The sequence below is a fragment of the Pseudopipra pipra genome, chromosome 11 (assembly GCF_036250125.1).
Source record: "Pseudopipra pipra isolate bDixPip1 chromosome 11, bDixPip1.hap1, whole genome shotgun sequence".
Taxonomy (NCBI): Eukaryota; Metazoa; Chordata; class Aves; order Passeriformes; family Pipridae; genus Pseudopipra; species Pseudopipra pipra.
Window position 1 is genome coordinate 14,707,839 of NC_087559.1, and position 18,094 is coordinate 14,725,932.

Consider the following 18,094-nt stretch of genomic DNA (forward strand, 5'->3'; position numbering starts at 1 on the left):
TGTCGCTTCTGCAGCCCACACGTGTCAGAACATCCTCCATGTCAGCCCATTTTTGGCAGAGCACAGCACTGGGACCTTATGTTACAGCTGGGCACCTTTCACTGCTTCCCCCACAGCCTGTTCAGAAGCCACATATTTCAGATCCAGTCCCTAATATTGTAATATGTTTCATAGTACTAGTGTCCTGCACATAAGCCAAACTCAATATGAATTGATTTTTTTTGTCTGGGTTTTTTGGATTTTATGAGTTTTGGGAGGTGTAGTCTCCTCACTGAATCACATTAAAACATCCTTTTATTTTCACCAATTTTAATCCACAATCTCTATGATCTTTCATTTGATTTTAAAGAGGGTTCTTTCCAATTCTCACCTGTAATGCAGAATTCATGAAGCAGGTGTTTCCAAGGTTACTGAGTCCACAAAGTCCAGGCTGTGACAGGGAAGCACTGTCCCTGCAGTTGTAAGAGTTACAGACAAATCCAGAACCTCTGGAAAAGAAGACAGCACAGTGAACTCCACAATGAGTTTATCAAGTCTCAATACTACTTAAAAGTCACAGCAAACACAAGTCAAAAAACTGTTTAATGAAATTGTTTAACCAGACTATGTGTTTCTGCTGCTTCATAGTGGCTAATACTGAATACCAGGAACATGAAGTGTACGTGCTAACATTGGAAACATTAATCCTTACACAGTCTATTATTAATTTATGTCTCATAACACATAAATTTCCTCTAAGTACACAGCACACTATCCTAATGCAGCAAGAGTCTATGTAGTACAGAAAGAACAAGAAAATTCTCATCTGTACCTGGAAAGGCTTCTACCAGAATGGCAGATGGAGAAAAGAATATAATCCCTTCCCTCATACCCCCAATCCCCTCAAAATCAGGCAATGCTTTGGCAGTTAGTAAGCTCTGGAACTTTTGCAAGTGAGCAAGGAAGAGCAGAAGGCAGTGGCTTCCAAGAGCAAAGTCTGATAAACAGGTACACAAGAGAGGTAGAACTCCTCACAGGGCACCATCACACTCCTTTTCTGTGCTGGCAAGGATGCAAGGGATTATTCACACGAAGGATGGAGAAACAAAAAGAACATTCCTGCTCTTACCCCCTGCCCAGGTGGGAGCTGTTCAGTCCATAGGAGTTACTGCTATCACCGTTAGTAATGACAGAAGTGGCAGACACTGAGGAATAAGAACTTGATGATGATTTTGAAGAGGTAGTAAAGTTTCTGCTAGTTGCAGTGCTTGATCTGGGAGAAAGGAAAAAGAAGTAGAAACAGTGCTACTACTTTTTTCACCCCCAACCCCACCTCCCACAAAAGTCCAAGGACTTGCCATGCTACAGTTAGTTACTCCACGCAGAGTTTACTGCTTTGATTATGCAACCACACTTCCAAACACTTGTCTGGAACAGAACATCAGGAAAAAAGTATCAGAAGCAGGAGCAACAATTCTTGCTTAAAGCAAAATCTGAGTCCTAAACAGAAGTAAGTAGCAATTCAGATGGTATGAGTGAGAGGGAAGCAAGCTTTAAGTTTATCAGTAAATCACCTTGAAACAAGCAAGCAAAACCCTCTAAATCTTAACACCAAAACACACTCAACCAGCATTAAAAAGTGACAAGGTCAGTCCTTCCCCACCTGACACCCAGACCACCCCTTCAAACAGAACATTAATCAGAAAGAAGATAACCAGGATGGGCACAAAGCAGCTTTTTCCTTAGCCTGGATGATTCAACTACATTGTGGAACAACTACACATTGCAGACAAGACACACCATTATGTACATGCAGCATGCACAGCAATCCTCAGCATTTTGAGACTGGAGATATTGAAACAGATTAAAAAAGGTCATATATCCCAAGTTTATCTGGTTGTGAATCCCACACTACTACTGTCCTCACCCCCAGAACAGAACACAAGGCCAAAAAGGCATTAAGGTTCAACAGTGTCCTGACATAGACAGCTCCATAAAAAAAGCAAACCTACAAGACAGTAATACACTAATAAGCTTAAATAAATTATTTGGACACTAATTAATTTCTCTACAGCAAGAGCTGACTGGGAAATGGTCTATTCTCTCCGTCTTTGCCCAAATAAACATGTAAAACCAAAAGCAAAAAGTGCAGGACACTGTTGAGTAGCCACTCAACAGTGGCTACTAGCCCAATGCAGAGTAGAGTGCCAGCAGAGGACAGGGCCCTCAAGCTTTGGCTTGTCCACTTATCTTTTTTAATGTGGCACTCATTCTCAAATGATGCTAACTGAAAATGCGTATTCATAGCTCAGATGGTGCTAAAAGAACTATGTTGGAAAACCTCTGTGGGGCAAAAACTATGACAATGAACAAGCCATAATGGCCATGACAAGGCAGAACAGCTAGACAGCCTTCAAAGTTTGGAAATATAACAGCAGTAAATACCAGCAAAATAAACACAGAAGTAAACAAGTTACAACAGGATCTTGCAGATGAAAACACCAAACTCAAACACCATCAAAACCTGAAATATGTTAGGGGGAAAAAAAAAAAAAACACCAGCCAGCACAACCAGAAAGTACACTGGAAAGTATCCTAGAAAGAATGAGATATACCAAAATAACTAAGGTAACCATTTCTGGGACAATAAATGCCTTTCTGTCATTGCATGTTGGAGGTGGGACTTCTCAAGATTACCTGGACACAAAAATAAGTTCAATGAGAGAACAAAAGGGGTCTGGACTAAACAACAATTATCACACTCGTGCTAGATGAGTTTCAAGGGTCAAGAATAAACTAATTTAGCTAACAACAGCATGTAAATCTGCTCAGAACACATTTTAAAAGTTTGAAGGAGTGAATTATCTAGAAGCAAAGAAGGGCAATCTAGAAAATGCTAAACTTGAAAACCCAGCATCTCTGCTTGACACGTTTGATCCCAGTGAGAGAATAGAAAAAGATGCTCAGAAAATAATATGAAGAAAATCTATTAGGGAAAAAAAGAAAAGGAGGGCAAGCTCTTAAGGGATTTCAACGTTTCAAGCAGAAGCATAGAGACAGTGCATAATCAAGAGTCACATGGCAACGGAACAGTCACAAGCACTTCAACAGTATCCCACACACACACAAAAAAGCTAAGAAATATGGGGGAGGATAAAAAAGGGATCAGAAAGCAAAGACAAGAGACAAGTCACAGAGTGGGGGAAGGTCTACCTACAAAGACATCAAGGGCCTCAAGTGAATTCCTGTTGGAAAATTGCGAAGGTTCATATAAGCAGTAAAAAAATAGAAGAGAGGCCAAAACAGCTTTTCAAGCAGGGAGACAAAAAACCAAATCAAATACACTTGGGAAGATAAAAAAATTCTAAGTACTCTTACATTTTACAAGTTACTCATCTATCTGTAATATCTGAAGGATCTAGTAAGCACAGCTGCTCCCCCTTATTTCACAAGATGTTCACAAAGGGAGCCATGATTCCAGGTGAAGGGCATAGAAAGCAGCTGAGAAAAACATTTTTCTCTGAAAGCTTCCCATTTTAAGCCTGGGAAGCTACTGTCAATGACCCCACAGTACTGCAGGCTCTCAAGAAGACTGCCTCATTCACATAGAGGTGACAACAGAAGTCCTGGATGCCAAGTATTTATCCCCAGTGCCCCATGTGTCACAGAAACATGAAGACTTTGACTGGTCAAAGGCATCTGCCCTCTCCACTGACATCTCTCACAGGATGTGACTTCTGCTCCCTTGGAAATGGAGGCCCCAAGACCTTGCTCTGAAGGAAAAGACAACTGTTATTTCTTCTTTGAAGTTTGTGACTTAGAACCTTCCCAAATGTTCTGGGCTATTCAGTGGGTTACCACTGAAACTACCCTCAGTTTGCTTTGTTTGCTCTTTGTATGCACAACAGCCACTGGACTGGACTGGAAGGTGCCAAGCTCCTGCAGTTTCCCTTTGACCACCACAATGTTTCTGACAGGGAGAAACACATTCATTTACATCTGACCAACAAAACCTATACAAGAGTAAACTATAGTAAAGAAAGACTTCATATAACCATGCAACAGTTCAGGGCTTGAGAAAGTAACTTCACAGCTTTGAGGACAAGACTCCAAGGTACAAATGCTCAGTCAGTTTTCCTGCTTAAGCACAATTTAAGTCTCTCAAATTAAATCCTGTCTGAGCTAAAATACACCTTCTAGAAAAAACTCCCACCACAGTTTCACAGTGGCCAGCACCAGCCAATCCAGCAGAGCACAGATAAACTCTCCCAAGGATCAATACCCCCTACGGTCAGAAGAAATGTGCATTTCATGTGCAGCACAACTTCTGGCTTCATCATCTGGACATTGGTTTTTGCTCATCTCTGTCTGATGCCTGGAGAGTTCCTTCTTCAATTTTCATTTCTCATATCCCATAGAAGCCTTTAAGTGTTACAATCACCTTTTAAATTTCTCACCAGTATAATACTTTAACTACCAGCACAAAAACTCTTTGCTAATTCTTCAACAATTCTCTTGGCTCCTTCTGAAACCTCTCATAGTCTACTTTCCAAATTTCCTGACAACCTCACGGGACATGATCATTTCCACACACAGTTTTATTAGTGTGCATCAGAAGACTTTTTTGGTAACTGGCACACCAATTCAGGAGAACTGGCACTCCCAGGAGACTGAACCAGGACTGGAATCACATTCCTACAGAGTCCAACATGTATTTGGGGCTCATGTTCTTCACCCCATGTACACAACTTCATCTCACAATACTGATGGACATTGCCCCTGGCTGCAGGTAAAGACAGCTGGTTTATGTCTCGCTGCAAAACATGTCAAAACCCCACATAAATGGCAAGTGAGGAGAAATCTGGACAGTTGCAGCATAAAGAGGACAAGGTCAGATTAATCTAGTACAGAAACTGAAGCCATATGGTTGATAAGCAGAAAAACTGCTAAGCTGAACAGCTTGAAAAAAATACTGTAAAAGGAAAGAGAGGGATAGAAAAAGTGTTTCAATTGAGGGTTCCTTCAGCATTTACAATAGAATTAGTCCTCCTCCTTTAAACTACCAATAACAAAATACTAATACTGTGACAAAAGGTTTTTGTCAGAGCGAGAAAAACTAGGATTTCCATTTAACGGACAATAAGAGATTTTCATTTAGGAAGTTCCTACATGCAAATGCCTCCTTAACTTATGTTACACACTTAATGCTCCTCTGCAAGCTCGGCATCTGCTACAAACTCAAGCACTTCAAAGTCAGGGAATAAGGATCTGCACACATAATATTTAGCCCAGTGGCTGAAGGGGTCCTTTAAAATCACACAGTGTCAGGACACAGTGCCATCAGTAAACAGAAGAGCAGAAGAGGAAACAGCAGGAAAATTCTAGCTCCAACCAAAGAACCAAAAGGTATTTTACTGCTGAATATTGCAAAGGGAGGCAGACAGTTAAGGAGGCAGATGCTAAATACAACTTCACTCCTGTTTTCAAATATACCACCTCATGGAAAAGATGCTATTTTTATAGATCTAACAATTTCTTATTTGCTTTTGATAAGAAAATGATACCCAGGATAAAAAAATGTGTGCTAAGGCTGAGCTGGAACTCTGCCAGCTCAGGATTTTATTTTGGAGTCTTGTAAGTAACAAAGAGTACCAAGTTCCACAGAGTCATTGATACGTTCTCCCTTCAGAAACAAAGTATGCCCCCAGTTCTGAAATTCCTACAATGAGTATAATCAATTCTGTCTTCTGAAACCTACTTTAGTAGTAAAAATGGTTTCAAACTACAAGAAGAAATTATTTTTGTTCTTTAGGGAGCAGCAAATTAACAAACAGGAGTGGCCAAGCATAGGCCAAATGTACCACCCAAGGACTGCTGTGGAGTTTAAGAGCATTTTTCCTGTAAAATATCAGCCAGTTGATGGCTGGGGAAACACACAGAAGGTTGCCAAAAGTGGAAAAGCTACTTCCTCTGGCAGGGGCCAGTGCCTCTGACAAGCAGCAAATGATGTTGAAAAATGCTCACTACACAGAACCCACCCACCCCACAGTCACCTTGCACACAAGTGCTGTGAGCAGTGACTGACATGAATTCCCAGCTTTCCAGACCCTCTTTAGGCACACAGGCAATGATTCAGGTGCTCACCATTTCTCTACCAACACTCTATTGGGTTTATGACATCAAAACTCTAAATTTGGGGCAAACTCTCTCATAAGCTTCTAGCATTAAAGTGATGCAGCTCAAAGGAAGAACACCAAATACTGAAGTTCTCCATGGTGTTGACTAAACAGTATTTTCTCCAGATGAGAAACAGAACATTGAAGGTGTCAATGTTTGCCTGAGATAGGATTAAGCACAAGTACAAAAGAACAGGTAATCTTGTACATATGACATAGAACAATTCTTTCAGCCACCATTATCAGCATCAAGTCAAACACTTTCACAGGTTTCATGTTATAATAAGCAAATATTCATTTTTTTGCCATTGGAAAATATTAATCTGCATACCAATAACAATTTTCATTTACTTATCACTGGAGATTAAATCAAAGTCTTTACACAGCAGACTTGCTGTTGAAAAAGGACAATTCTGAAGCCTGGAAATGCTACAGGGCTTCTTTTTAGCTTTGCTTCATGTGGAAACAAAACGTTATGATCTGGTCTTGCACAGCTGTCTCTCTAATGCTGTCAACCAGTACTTGAGTAGGTACATGATATGAATGTTTAGTTGCTTTTCACGTGATACTCCTACAGAAAGTTCACTGTAATCCCATCGGAATTCTAGTGATTCATTTACCCAGTATGATCTCTCAAAAGTGTTGTTTCAAAATAGGTTTCACTGACCTACCTGATCCATTCTTCAAGTTTAACACTAGTGTTATCTTGATCTCAAATGAGATCACTTGGCAGCAAGTTCTGTAAGTTAACTGTATTGTACAGAAAAGCATCATCAATATCAAGACTGATGGCTCCCAGGATGGGAACTCAGTAGGCCCATCAGACCAGGAGAAAACCTCAAATTCTGCTTTCTGCAGTAGGACTTGATACGAGCAGTTCCTTATCGTTCCAAGCAACTTCCATTCTACACCATTCACTCTATACACACATTATTTCACCAAGTCCCCCCTCCTACTCATCTCTTCTCTAAATCAGACAGCAGCAAGAGGATCTGTGTCATATTTCCAGGCTTCTACGATTGCCTCTGGGGGCAGTGGAGTGGGTCAGCTACTTATCTACCCTTTTAAAGGGGGAACTCCCAGAACTCTGAGCATTCACTACTGGCAGCTTTGGAAATACACTCAAAGATCCTTTCTGTCCTACAACAGTAAAAGACAGATTATTTGTTTCTCCGTGCAGTCTGCAGAGGTAGCTTTTTAAGTAGACCAGTTCAATGCAAATAGCACTTTTGTCTTCTAAGCACTATAGAAACCCTAAGCTATTTAATCCTCACACAACCTACTGGAAACAGGCTTTCAAACACAGGCATTTGCTAAGACAAGGGACCAGCAACGGAACCACTGAAGAATATTTATATTTGAGATTTTCTCTGCTTCAAAATAACCAAAGCAAAGCGAGCCACAACAGCCATTGATAACCAGGCTTCCACAGAGAACACGTGGTCACTAAAGCCTAGCAAACAAGCTGGACAACATAGCAGAAGCCTTTAGAACATGCTTGCTTACTTTGCCAGGAAATGCTGTCCAGGCCACGTGCCATCTTCGTTTTTCACTTCTATTAGAACCACCTGAAAGAGAGTGCAGGTAACAAAGGTAACTGCAAGTCTGTTACACATTTTGCAAAAGCATTAACAAATCACATTATCAATGTTTGCTCAAAGCACACAAAAGCAAGTTAAAAAAAAAAGTACGAGACTGAAAAGAAAAAAAGAAAAAAATAAAAAAGAGAAAAGTTATGCCCCTTACCTGACCCTGATAGAGCCCTGCATCTTGCACTGTGCTATCCAGCTTGCTGAGCTGCTCGTAGGTGTTACTCATATACCTGTTCCATAACCTGGTTTCCTTCTCAGCTGGGATATTAAATAGTTTTCTCATTTCTTTCTCGATGGTAGCTGTTGAGGAGGAAAAAAAAACCAACACCAAAATTCCTAAAACATGAGTGCTCTTGAAAAATAACAAAGGCAAACCAGACATTCTACATCATTGATCCTTCAAGTTCGTTTGAGTAGAAAATGTATCATGGAAGTTATAACTGCTCATACAACCTGTCTAATATTAGGTCTGAAAGAATGAAAAACTTCTGTTTTACATCATGTATATGCCTGTCAAGCCTTCAAATCAATAAAGTGCAGAACACATTGAGAACTTTCTGCCCCAAGGACAACTTCTATGAAACAGTCAATATTTGACAACAGAGGCTCAAGACAGGAGTGTTTTCAGTTACTCCTGTCAAGCCAAACTGAAAAAAAGCATCTTTATAGACATAGAGGACAGCTGACAATTCAGCATTTTCACATGTGAAAAATATAGTAATGAGAGAGAGAGAGAAACCAAATTTCAGGACAAGAGAAGTGTAGAAAAAGCCAATAAGAAGATGTCTAAAATATTCACACACTAGGGAGAAGGAATTGTAGAGGAATCAGAGAATCAACTGCTTTACATGAGTGACATGGATGTTTAAGGACATGTTAAGCCATGTCCTCCATAAGCTCTCAACCACAACTCCCTGTGTTGCACACAGAATCACTGTGGCTGGAAGAAACTAAGGAGGTTCCTAGTCCAACCATCCTAAGTCAGGGATCAACACTGAATTCAGACCAGGCTGCTTGGGGCTTATCCAATCAGGTGTTCAACATTCACAAGGAGATCCCCACCCCTCTGGGCCCTGCTCACATGGCTTGCTGTCCTAATATGGAAAACCTTTTTATTATATTCAGTTGGAATCTGTCCTGTTTCAATTTACAACTATTGCCTGTTGTGACTCAGTAAACAGCCTGACTCCAAGTTCTCAGTAACCTCTGCATAGGTGCTATGAGGTTCCCCAAAGCCTTCTCTTCTCCAGGCCAAAGGCAGCTCCCTCAGCCTCTTCTCACACACCACATGCTCCAACCCTGTCCAGTTTAACAGCATCCTTCTTGCTCTGGGGGTACAGATCACCTCTTGAAGCTGTGCTCTGAGGCTGCCTCATCTACCAGAGAATAACTCACCCACAGTATCTGCTTTGCTGAAGTGGCAGCTGACGACATTGTCGGGGTCGCTGCTCTTGCACAGCTTCAGCTCCAGGAGATAAACTTCAACCTTGTAGTGCTTCACAAAGAGCCCATACTCCACCACCTGCAACACAGAACAGAGCAGCACGAAGCTGAAATCCTGGGCAGTCCTCTATGGTACACTGCTCTAAACAATGCAAGCTTCTAAGAGTCTTGAGAGTCAAGCCATAAACTGAACACTGTCCTCAGTCCAGATTCAGTCACCTGTATCAGCTTGTTTGGGGGGTTTTTCTTTTGTTTTTAAAACACAGGAAATCCCAGTGCTTTCCTTCCACAGTGCAAAGTTCCCAAGGTCCCCCATTGCAGCTGAACTGATAGTGTCAGCTAATTATCCTTGAAAAACATTTGATCACACAGAGAATTCTAGAAAAAAATTATCTTTTGCCTCCCGCCTTTGGCTAAGGTTTACATAGAGAAGGAAACAAGCCTGGAACACTTGGGCAAAATCTTTTCTATTAGAAGAGCACAAGACAAAGCATCAATTGTTTTTCTGCATGGTGCACAGAATCTGCCTCATTACTCTCTCCTTACAAGAACAGAAAAAAGCCTTTGAAGTTGTTTTGATGACATTGCTTTACTTCAGAGTAGTTTTCAAATCAATTTTGCATTGGAGAGAATACTCCAATAGGTGCATTTACCCACCCCAGGATATTCCAGCACATTTTTAGAAACGTTTTCTCTAAGACTGGAAACCACTTTTCACCTGCACATTATAAGGCACACTGAGCCAGAAAGAAAAGCACATTCCACGGGCCAGTTATGAGACAACTGCAACATAACAGGAGAAGAAAGAAAAAAAAAACCACACCTCACCCCACAATAACAAAGAAAAACAAAACCCCACACCTCAATTATCTCCTGGGTTCTTGGCAGCTATAAAGCCTCTGAAATTGAGACCATATTTCATTGAACAAGCTGGTATAGTTTTTAAGAGTAACAGTGTTTGAGAGGCCTTTGGACAATGCCCTTAATTTGCATTAAGTTTCAGTCAGCCCTGAACTGGTCAGGCAGCAGGACTAGATGATTAAGTCCCTTCCAACAGAAATATTCCATTTTATTCATGTGACACCAAACTTGGTATGAGCTCCATCTTCAACATTTTACAGAAAAAAACTTCACCCAGCTTTGAAAGGAAACAAACAATTAAGTGAGAATTACACTAAATTATGCTTCCCTCTTCTGAGCTTTTAGAGGGTTGTGTTAGATATGCAAGGTGCTTTAAAGGTAAAAAATTAACAAACACATTTGGAAAGATCTTCAGTATTTTGCTGTTACAACAGAAAGAGAAACTAAAGCTCCCTGGTTCAACAGCTTCTTGATAGGCAGAGTAGACTTTTTTTAAGAAAGCAAAGGAACCAAATCATAAGTTCTCCATTTCTTTTTCAGAAGGAATTTCACTAAACATGACTTCCTGTTCTCCAGTATTACATAGTTAGGAACAAATAAAGAGCCATATTCAGAAATGGAAGAGCGCTTTCCAAGAAGTTCCTGTGTTCATTAGGATGAATGAAGGGTAAGAAGAGTCTCTAATCACCTGCAGATGCTTTTTAAGCACTCTCTGAGCAGTCTGTTTGTTCTCTGAGCACAACAATTCAACAGCTGAGGAAGCACATTAAAACACTTTCTAGTGGGACTCTATAGAAGACTGATCAAAAATATGGTTTGAGACTATCAAAAGAAACCTGAATCACAAATAAATCTAATCTAAGCCTCCTGTACTTGTTTTTGATCATCAAACACAGAAATGGAAGAAATATCACCTTGTAAAATCGAAGATGCCTGAAAATTACTTCCCAGATCCTACTTTTATGGTTATTTCAATGTATGAATTACAGTTGATCCAGCTTTAGGAAAAGGCTTAAAGCATTCAAGGACCACAAGTTTAAGTGCTTTACTTCCAGTGCTACCTGGAGAATACTGTAACCAGATCCTTCCCATGTTCCACTCAGGTGCAGCGCTGCAGCTTCTGTGTCCCACTGACCCACTCTGTATTTTGGTAAGAGGCTCTTACAGCCCACAAACCCACTATTCTGCTACATTTCAGCATCTTTTTAGATATAAAAAATCCACTTCGGTTACCAGGTTGACATTTAATAGAGACAGTCTCATAGCAAAACTTTAAAAACTGACTCTTAACTCGACCAGGATAACGTGGCATGTTCTGTCTGAACTCTACCCCTTGGTAATTACAGTGTTGAAAGTGGCATCTGATACCCCAAGAAAAGGAGGCTCATACAGTTAAGCCTGTCACACAAGTGTTTCCCCAGTAGCTCCCAAATCCCTTGTCAACTTCTAAATCATTCAGAAAAGGGAGTGTGCAATAACAGGACAGGCTTTGTGAAATCAATTAGCCAGTTTAGGAAGGAAAGCATCCCCACTGAGAGAGGCACTGCTCAGTAACAGTTCCATTCTCCCTCTCAGTGCAGACTTGCTATTCCTCAAGAAGTTCTTTGTTTATCTAAAACCACATCTCCCTTATGTGCTGTAATTAATTCTTTCCCACTTCCCTGATCTTGTTTACACGGGAGTTCTGTCTACTCAGCTGAGTGAACCGAGGGTCACCTGGTGATCCCAGTTCATTCAGGGGTTCTGAAGATGTCAGATTTTCTCCTTACGTACCATTTCTAGCCCACACTGATTGACAACATTCCACTACCACTGATCAGCACAAGCAGGCCTGCAAGAAAGGGATCATAGTTCCTTTCCAGTGCCACACTTTCCTGGGTCTTGCACACCTTGAAGCAACCCTTACTGTAACACAGTGCTACTTAAATGTAAGAGATACTAATTCTGTTCATGTATCAGTGCTATTTCACTTGGTGTAGAGATTAGTCTTTATGAATCCCCCAGACTGGCACTGCTCAATTTAGTCCCTGCAAAAACACAAGACTAAAATAAAACACACAACCCCTTTTGCCCATAAACAAGAGTCTGACAGATTTCCAAAAAAGCAGCTTGCAAATTCCACCTTCTGGAACTCAGAACACATAAATTACTGCATTTGCCAGACAAAAGTGAGACTTACAGGACAAAATCACAAATATGTCTCAAGATTTTTGAATCACAGAATTTTGGAAGAGAAAACAAGAATCACCTTAAACTCCAGAGGAAGTTCCTAAGCCATCTGTACCAGAAGACAATTTATTCAAATGCCTCATTCTGTCCTGGAAGATCTACGGGCTTGACCAACAACCTGCATTTGTCAACAAAGCACAAACTATTCTATGCAACTTAAAAGCACTGCACCAGTCCAAACAATCATTATGTAAAAAGTTAACCAGGACAAGGTTCATGGTTCTCACCCCTGAATAATGCATCAACTGAGAACCCCGGAATATTCAGGCATTTAACTGCAATATAGGCAGGTCATTCATTCAGACAACAAGGCAAAAAGACCTCTTGTTATTATCTCCAAAGAGCTGCTGAGGATCCTGTCTTAGCTGATATCTACAAAATAAACCGTCTAAGTTTGAGGGAGAACAGAAAATGAAACCAGGACGAGGAGAACTTGATTCACCCGTACTTACTTTCCTCACAATAGGCTGCTGCCCGTCTATGCAGCCATACCACGATACTAGTTTGTTCCAGGCTTCAGTGGGCACCAACACGTAATCCAGCTCATCAATGAGGTGTTCTTTCAAACTCTGAGTTTCCGGATCTAAAAGGGAGACAGAGGGCAGAGCGTTCGGCATCAAACAGCACCTTTACATCCCCAGACCCACACACGCGCTGCCAGGGCGCCCAGGAACCCCAGCGCTGCCAGGGCAGGCAGAGCCCCGCCGGTCCCGCACGCACAGGGCGGTGCGGCCGTGTGCCCTCTCCGAACACCCGGCTCCGAAAGCGAAAGCAGCGCAGGGAAGTTCCTCGGGAGAGCCCGAGGCGCGCTACCCCAGCACTCACCGTCGAACAGGCCCGAGTTGTCGATGGGCCCCGGGAACAGGCCCGCGTTGTCCACGGGCCCCGGGAACAGGCTGGGATCGCCCGCGCCGAACATCTCCCAGTTGTCGAAGCCCACGTACTTCTTCCACTGCTTGAACCACCGGCTCTCCACCAGGTACCTGCAACGCACGGCCCCGCCCGGCGCGGCCGTTCAGCGGCGGCGCGGCCCGGGCCCGCAGGCCCCGCCGCCCGCAGGGGAGGGGGACGGGAGATGGGGACCGGGAGGGAGGGAGAGAGGGAGAGGAGGGGAGGCCCGTCCGCGCTCACCAGGACTCTCCGGGGCGGAGGGCCGTGGCCAGGAGCGGCCCCAGCTCCGCCCGCTGCGCCGCCGGGTCCGGCCGGGCCCGCTCCGCGCCGCCCGCGGCCGCCGCCATGTCCGTGCGCGAGACCCGGCGCGGGCGGAGGTCGGGGCGCGCGCGCGCGCGCGCTCGCGGGCACGAGCGCGGGGAGGGGGGAGGGACGGGCCCCGCCCCGCCCGCGCGCGCCCTGTGACGAGAGGGTTGGGCGGAGCCGCGCGCGCCGTGGCGGCGGCCGCCATGTTGGGGCGGTACCGTGAGGGGCCCGCGGGGGGTGCGGGAGCCGCCGCCATGAGCGTCCAACCCGGGCCGGGAGCCGGCGGCGCTGCGGGACTCAGCTCGCGGGGAGGGGTCTCGTCCCCGAGCAGGGTCGTTCCCGGCGCAGCCTCTTCAAGTGCTTCAAATAAAGACACACCTGCCAACACTCTGTTCCCTTCTGTCTCTGCAGCAGCACCAACCCAGTGAAAGGGGCTGTTATCACTGTTAAATATTTTTGCTTAGCTTGCCTGAGAAACTTGCTAGTCTCACTGTTGAGTGAATTCTTTGTTTCACCATCATTCGCCAGACCTGCTGCCAGCCCGCTGCTCTGGGCTCCAGACGCCTTGTGCTTTACTTTCTCACCAAGAATCTTCTCCCTGAGCTATGGCTCAGTGTTTTCCACAGGCTTTGAAGATTAAACCCCATTCTTCATAAGCATTTTATTCTTCTCTCTCCCGGGGTGGCCTCTGCGAAAGCAGGTGGCAGAAACACTTTGGTTGGACTGTGGCTCCACTTTCTCTCGTCCTTCAGGGAGCACAGTGGTCAGGGTATGGGTTGGGGAAGGGCACTTCAGATTGTTATGGTATCAAACAGGAGAACAGGTCTGAGTAACTGGCTGGAAAGAGCTCAGAGATTTTGAAAGTGTCTCAGGAGAAAACTTCAGGCATTTGTCCCTCAAGTAGCCCGTCCTGTGCTGTTCAGGGAGCCTGTCCTTGAGAAGTGGGAGAATTGGGAATGACAATTCAGACTTTGAAACATGCCTGATACCCCAAAGAAATCCATTCACCTTATGGAAAAAAAAAAAAAAAAAAAAAGGCAGGGGTGATGTGCTGGGGCTGTGACTGCCTGCAGCGGGAGAGTTCTGGTAGCACCATAGGCTGGTGGGCTCTGCCTCCTGCCAGCAAGCTGGGCAGTGCTGCAGCTGTGGGGTAACACGATAAAGGGCTCTTATCTTTCTGAGGGCAAGTCAGTTTACTTAACACTGAAAAGACCATTTTCTCCTTCCAGTGAGTGTTAAGTGTTACTTATTCCAGTTTTCCTCAGAGGACCGGCCCCTTTGGGCTCTAACACACCCTGTTATGGCAAGGGTGGGTGTGTTTTTAGAATGAGTCAGCTATTCTGAGATAGTGCTTACATGGCTGACCTCACTACTAATTAATTACCTACTCCTCACAGAAAGTGTGGTAAACAATTAAATGGTTTCATTCAGACTTTTCTGATTCAGAACAAGGAAATTATATTGTTACAGTTTCACTGTAGACAGGAGTGTCTCCATTCTCCTCAAGCACTTTCAGCCATTTGACTTCTTGCTCTTGCCTCCAGCTGAACCCGATGGCTGCAAGAGTGGCACTGACAGGAGCAAAGCCCTCTCAAGTGCCACACAGCTGGAAGCAGGTGTTTCCTACTTGCCTTACAATGGTAATGATCAAACAGGGTGACTGAAAGCTGTCTTAAAAGTTACTGGGTGCAACAAAGCTCAGCAGGAGGAGAAAGGGATTCTAAATAGCTGAAAGAACCTTGAACAGGCTGAGTAAGGATGGCCTCAGACTCCAGCATTCCTGTTCAGAAGACACTTCTGAACACCACATCTCACCAGCCAGGATTTCAGGAGATGGGACAGAGTTTGGCAGGCAGAACACTAGGGAATGTGGGAGAGAGAGGTGGGGAGTGGAAGGATAATTTTCCTTGGAACTAGTTAACACTCCTGACAGCTTCAAATATCTGAACTTGTTTAAAGATTTAAGAAGTTGGTGGCAACCACCAGCAGCTAAAGGGGGGAGGGAATCATTTGGATGGGAGAGAAGAGGAGGCAAACACTTTCTGGAAAGGAGAGAATATATGGAACTCTCAGGGGTAGAGGAATGGAAAAGCAGGGGAATACCGGCAGAGGGATTAGCTGCTTACAATAAAAGTGTAGAAAGAGCAAAAAATAGTGTAGGAGTATAGATTTGACAGATGGGAGATGTTGAAAGGACAACATCCTCAAGCCAGGGAAGCACCCAAGTGTGCTAAGGTAGTGTTTATTTTAAGGTTTCCCTCTGAGTCAGTCTGTTTCTCTCTGAAATTACAGAAATTACAGAAATAGAACTGGGCTGGTTTATAATCCCTGTGGAATCGCCTGGGATTATTCATGTCTCCCCTCAGCACAGAGCTGCTCCCTGTAGTGAAACATCTTCATCCCCTCTGGTCACGACACCAACCAAGGTTTGGATGCGAGATCCTGTGTGGGGGCCGTGCTCAGCTGCCCCTGTCACTGCCAGAGGGCTCCAGCCCATGCCCTTTGCACCACAGCCCACTGGAGCCCAGAGCCAGCTATTCCAGGGAATGTGAAATGTGCCAGGGAATAACAAGGCTGGGTGGCTTTCATCCACACCACAGAGTTCCTGCTGGTGTGCTTACACTGGGAAGGTTCATTTTCCTGCTAGCATGGCTGATTTTCGTCCTGGAATCACGTCACTGTGCTGCTGCTGGCACGGCTGGATCTGTTCTGGAGCTGTTGCTTTGTTTTTCTGCTCGCACAGCCCCGGCAGCCGGAAGGTAAATAAATCCCTTGGCCTGAATAAGCACAGTGTAAAGTGCCTTTCTGACCAGCAGGGTCGGCCAGAGGCCCTTTTTGGCAGGATGGAACAGCAGCAGGTGTTGGGGTGTGCTCCCTGTGGCAGTGGGGCTCAGTCAGAGCCTGGTGAGGAACTGGCAGAGCAAAGGAGGCCCCACTCAAATGGCTCGAGTTTGGTGAGTCAGGATTGAGGAAGTGCCACAGCTCACGTTGAGAAAGATTTTTCAGTGCCGTGAGCTCCTGCTGAGAGCCCCTGGGCTCTTCACGTATTTCAACATCCTGCATTAATGAGGGAAGTAGACTTAACTGAAAAAATAATCCCCTAAACCATATATCATCTGCTCTAAAGCTGAAATAGCTGCTGAAAACATCCTGTTTTTTTCTACGAAGCTGCACTGGAAGTTAAAAAATAGCCCAGTGAGGATTGTGCAATCTGAATTCAAAGCTCAATGACTCAGGGGTACAGAGTGGTGCCAACTGGAGGATCTGCCCCAGTCTCTCCTCAGCCTTGAGAGAGCCTTGGATGTAGGTACAGTAACAAAGAAGCTGGTGAATTTGTGAAGTGAGAAGCTACAAACAGGAAAAAAACCCCCAGACCCTCAAATCTCAAAATGTTTTTATTATGAAAACTAATGCTTGAAAGTGTTACACCTTCCCTTTGAGAGCCCAAGTTTCTAGTCTGGGTTAGGACTCCTCAGTCCCACGCCAAGTTTATAATCAGTGCTATGAGGCCTTGTGAGGAGTGGCTTGTAATGAAAATGTGCTCACAGAGCCATTTAAGGAGTGAAAATGTCCCTGCAGAAGGACCTGAGCCACTGGGCAGAAGGACAGCCGGTAAAATTTGGCACAGGCTCACAGTTTTTCAGGGAAAACCAATCCTAATTCCAGCCATTCAGCAGCAGTCTATAAAACCGGGATTGCTGTGCAGGGACAACATGCAGAATTATTATTGAATCATAGAATCATTAAGGTTGGAAAACACCTCTAAGATTATCGAGTCCAATTGTAGCAACTCCATTAAATACTTTTGTCAGCTTAGTGGTTGCCAGAAGTCAAAAAAGTGTTAGGGAAGGAGTAAAAAAAGAGAAAATATTTTGTGAACCCTGACAGACCTGCACTTGGAGTGTCACATGCACTTCCCGTGCCCAAAGGGCAACAAGGACACTCCAAGGCGAGGCACAGTTCCATGGAAGAAGTGGCTGAATGGGCTGGTATTGTACTGGGAACAGGACAGAACTGGTTATTTGTGTGATTCCTGCACTGCAAGGTGTTGGGGATGCACAAAGGGGATTCAGGTTTCATGTAGGGCTGAGCTAGTATGTAGGGATCCATGCTGAGCTACCAGCATGCAAAAGGCCATAGAGCCAGGAGACACTAAGGCAGTGAGGGTGCAGTGGCTCTGGGACAAGGGGAGGTGCAGCAACAACAGCGGGTGCTGCTCCTGTTCTAGGTGCACCCGCTAACAGAGGGCAGATAATGAGATGGGCCTTGGCCAACAGGCTCTTACCCCAGCCCAGGCTGCAGGATCACTCATCTCCCTGCCCCAACAGTTATCAACGTGTTGCAGCCTGTCGCTGGTAGCTACACTGGGAACTTGTCAGTGTAAAATCACCTCCTGGCCATGTGCCAGCATGTTCCCTCTGCAGGGAAGCCCTGAGGGAGGTCCAGTAAGCAGTGGGGTGAGGTCTGTCTGTTCCATGCCACCCTCCCGCTCTGCCAGGCTCGCTACATGTGGGGCAGACTCTGGTTCACAGCTTGCAGAGTTCATGAAGGTTGTTTGCCCATCATGCTGCTCTCAGCCTGACTGCACCACCACACTCAAGTGCTCTGAGTCTGTGA

General features: G+C 44.5%; 1 protein-coding gene across 2 annotated transcripts in view; it reads right to left on the reverse strand.

Annotated features, from left to right (window-relative positions):
- The window catches only part of USP4 (ubiquitin specific peptidase 4), a 33,999-nt gene extending 20,438 nt beyond the window's left edge, over nucleotides 1–13,561 (reverse strand). Inside the window, exons 1-8 of one of the 2 annotated variants that reach the window (XM_064667692.1) lie at nucleotides 13,412–13,561; nucleotides 13,106–13,263; nucleotides 12,733–12,863; nucleotides 9,143–9,269; nucleotides 7,902–8,047; nucleotides 7,662–7,723; nucleotides 1,109–1,252; nucleotides 371–488 (exon numbers count right to left, since the gene is read on the reverse strand). In XM_064667692.1, the coding sequence (XP_064523762.1) occupies nucleotides 371–488; nucleotides 1,109–1,252; nucleotides 7,662–7,723; nucleotides 7,902–8,047; nucleotides 9,143–9,269; nucleotides 12,733–12,863; nucleotides 13,106–13,263; nucleotides 13,412–13,518 (993 nt within the window). In that variant the 5' untranslated portion in view covers nucleotides 13,519–13,561. The remainder of the gene's footprint in view (nucleotides 1–370; nucleotides 489–1,108; nucleotides 1,253–7,661; nucleotides 7,724–7,901; nucleotides 8,048–9,142; nucleotides 9,270–12,732; nucleotides 12,864–13,105; nucleotides 13,264–13,411) is intronic. The other variant, XM_064667693.1, reaches the window with a different exon arrangement.
- Nucleotides 13,562–18,094: the final 4,533 nt, after the last annotated feature.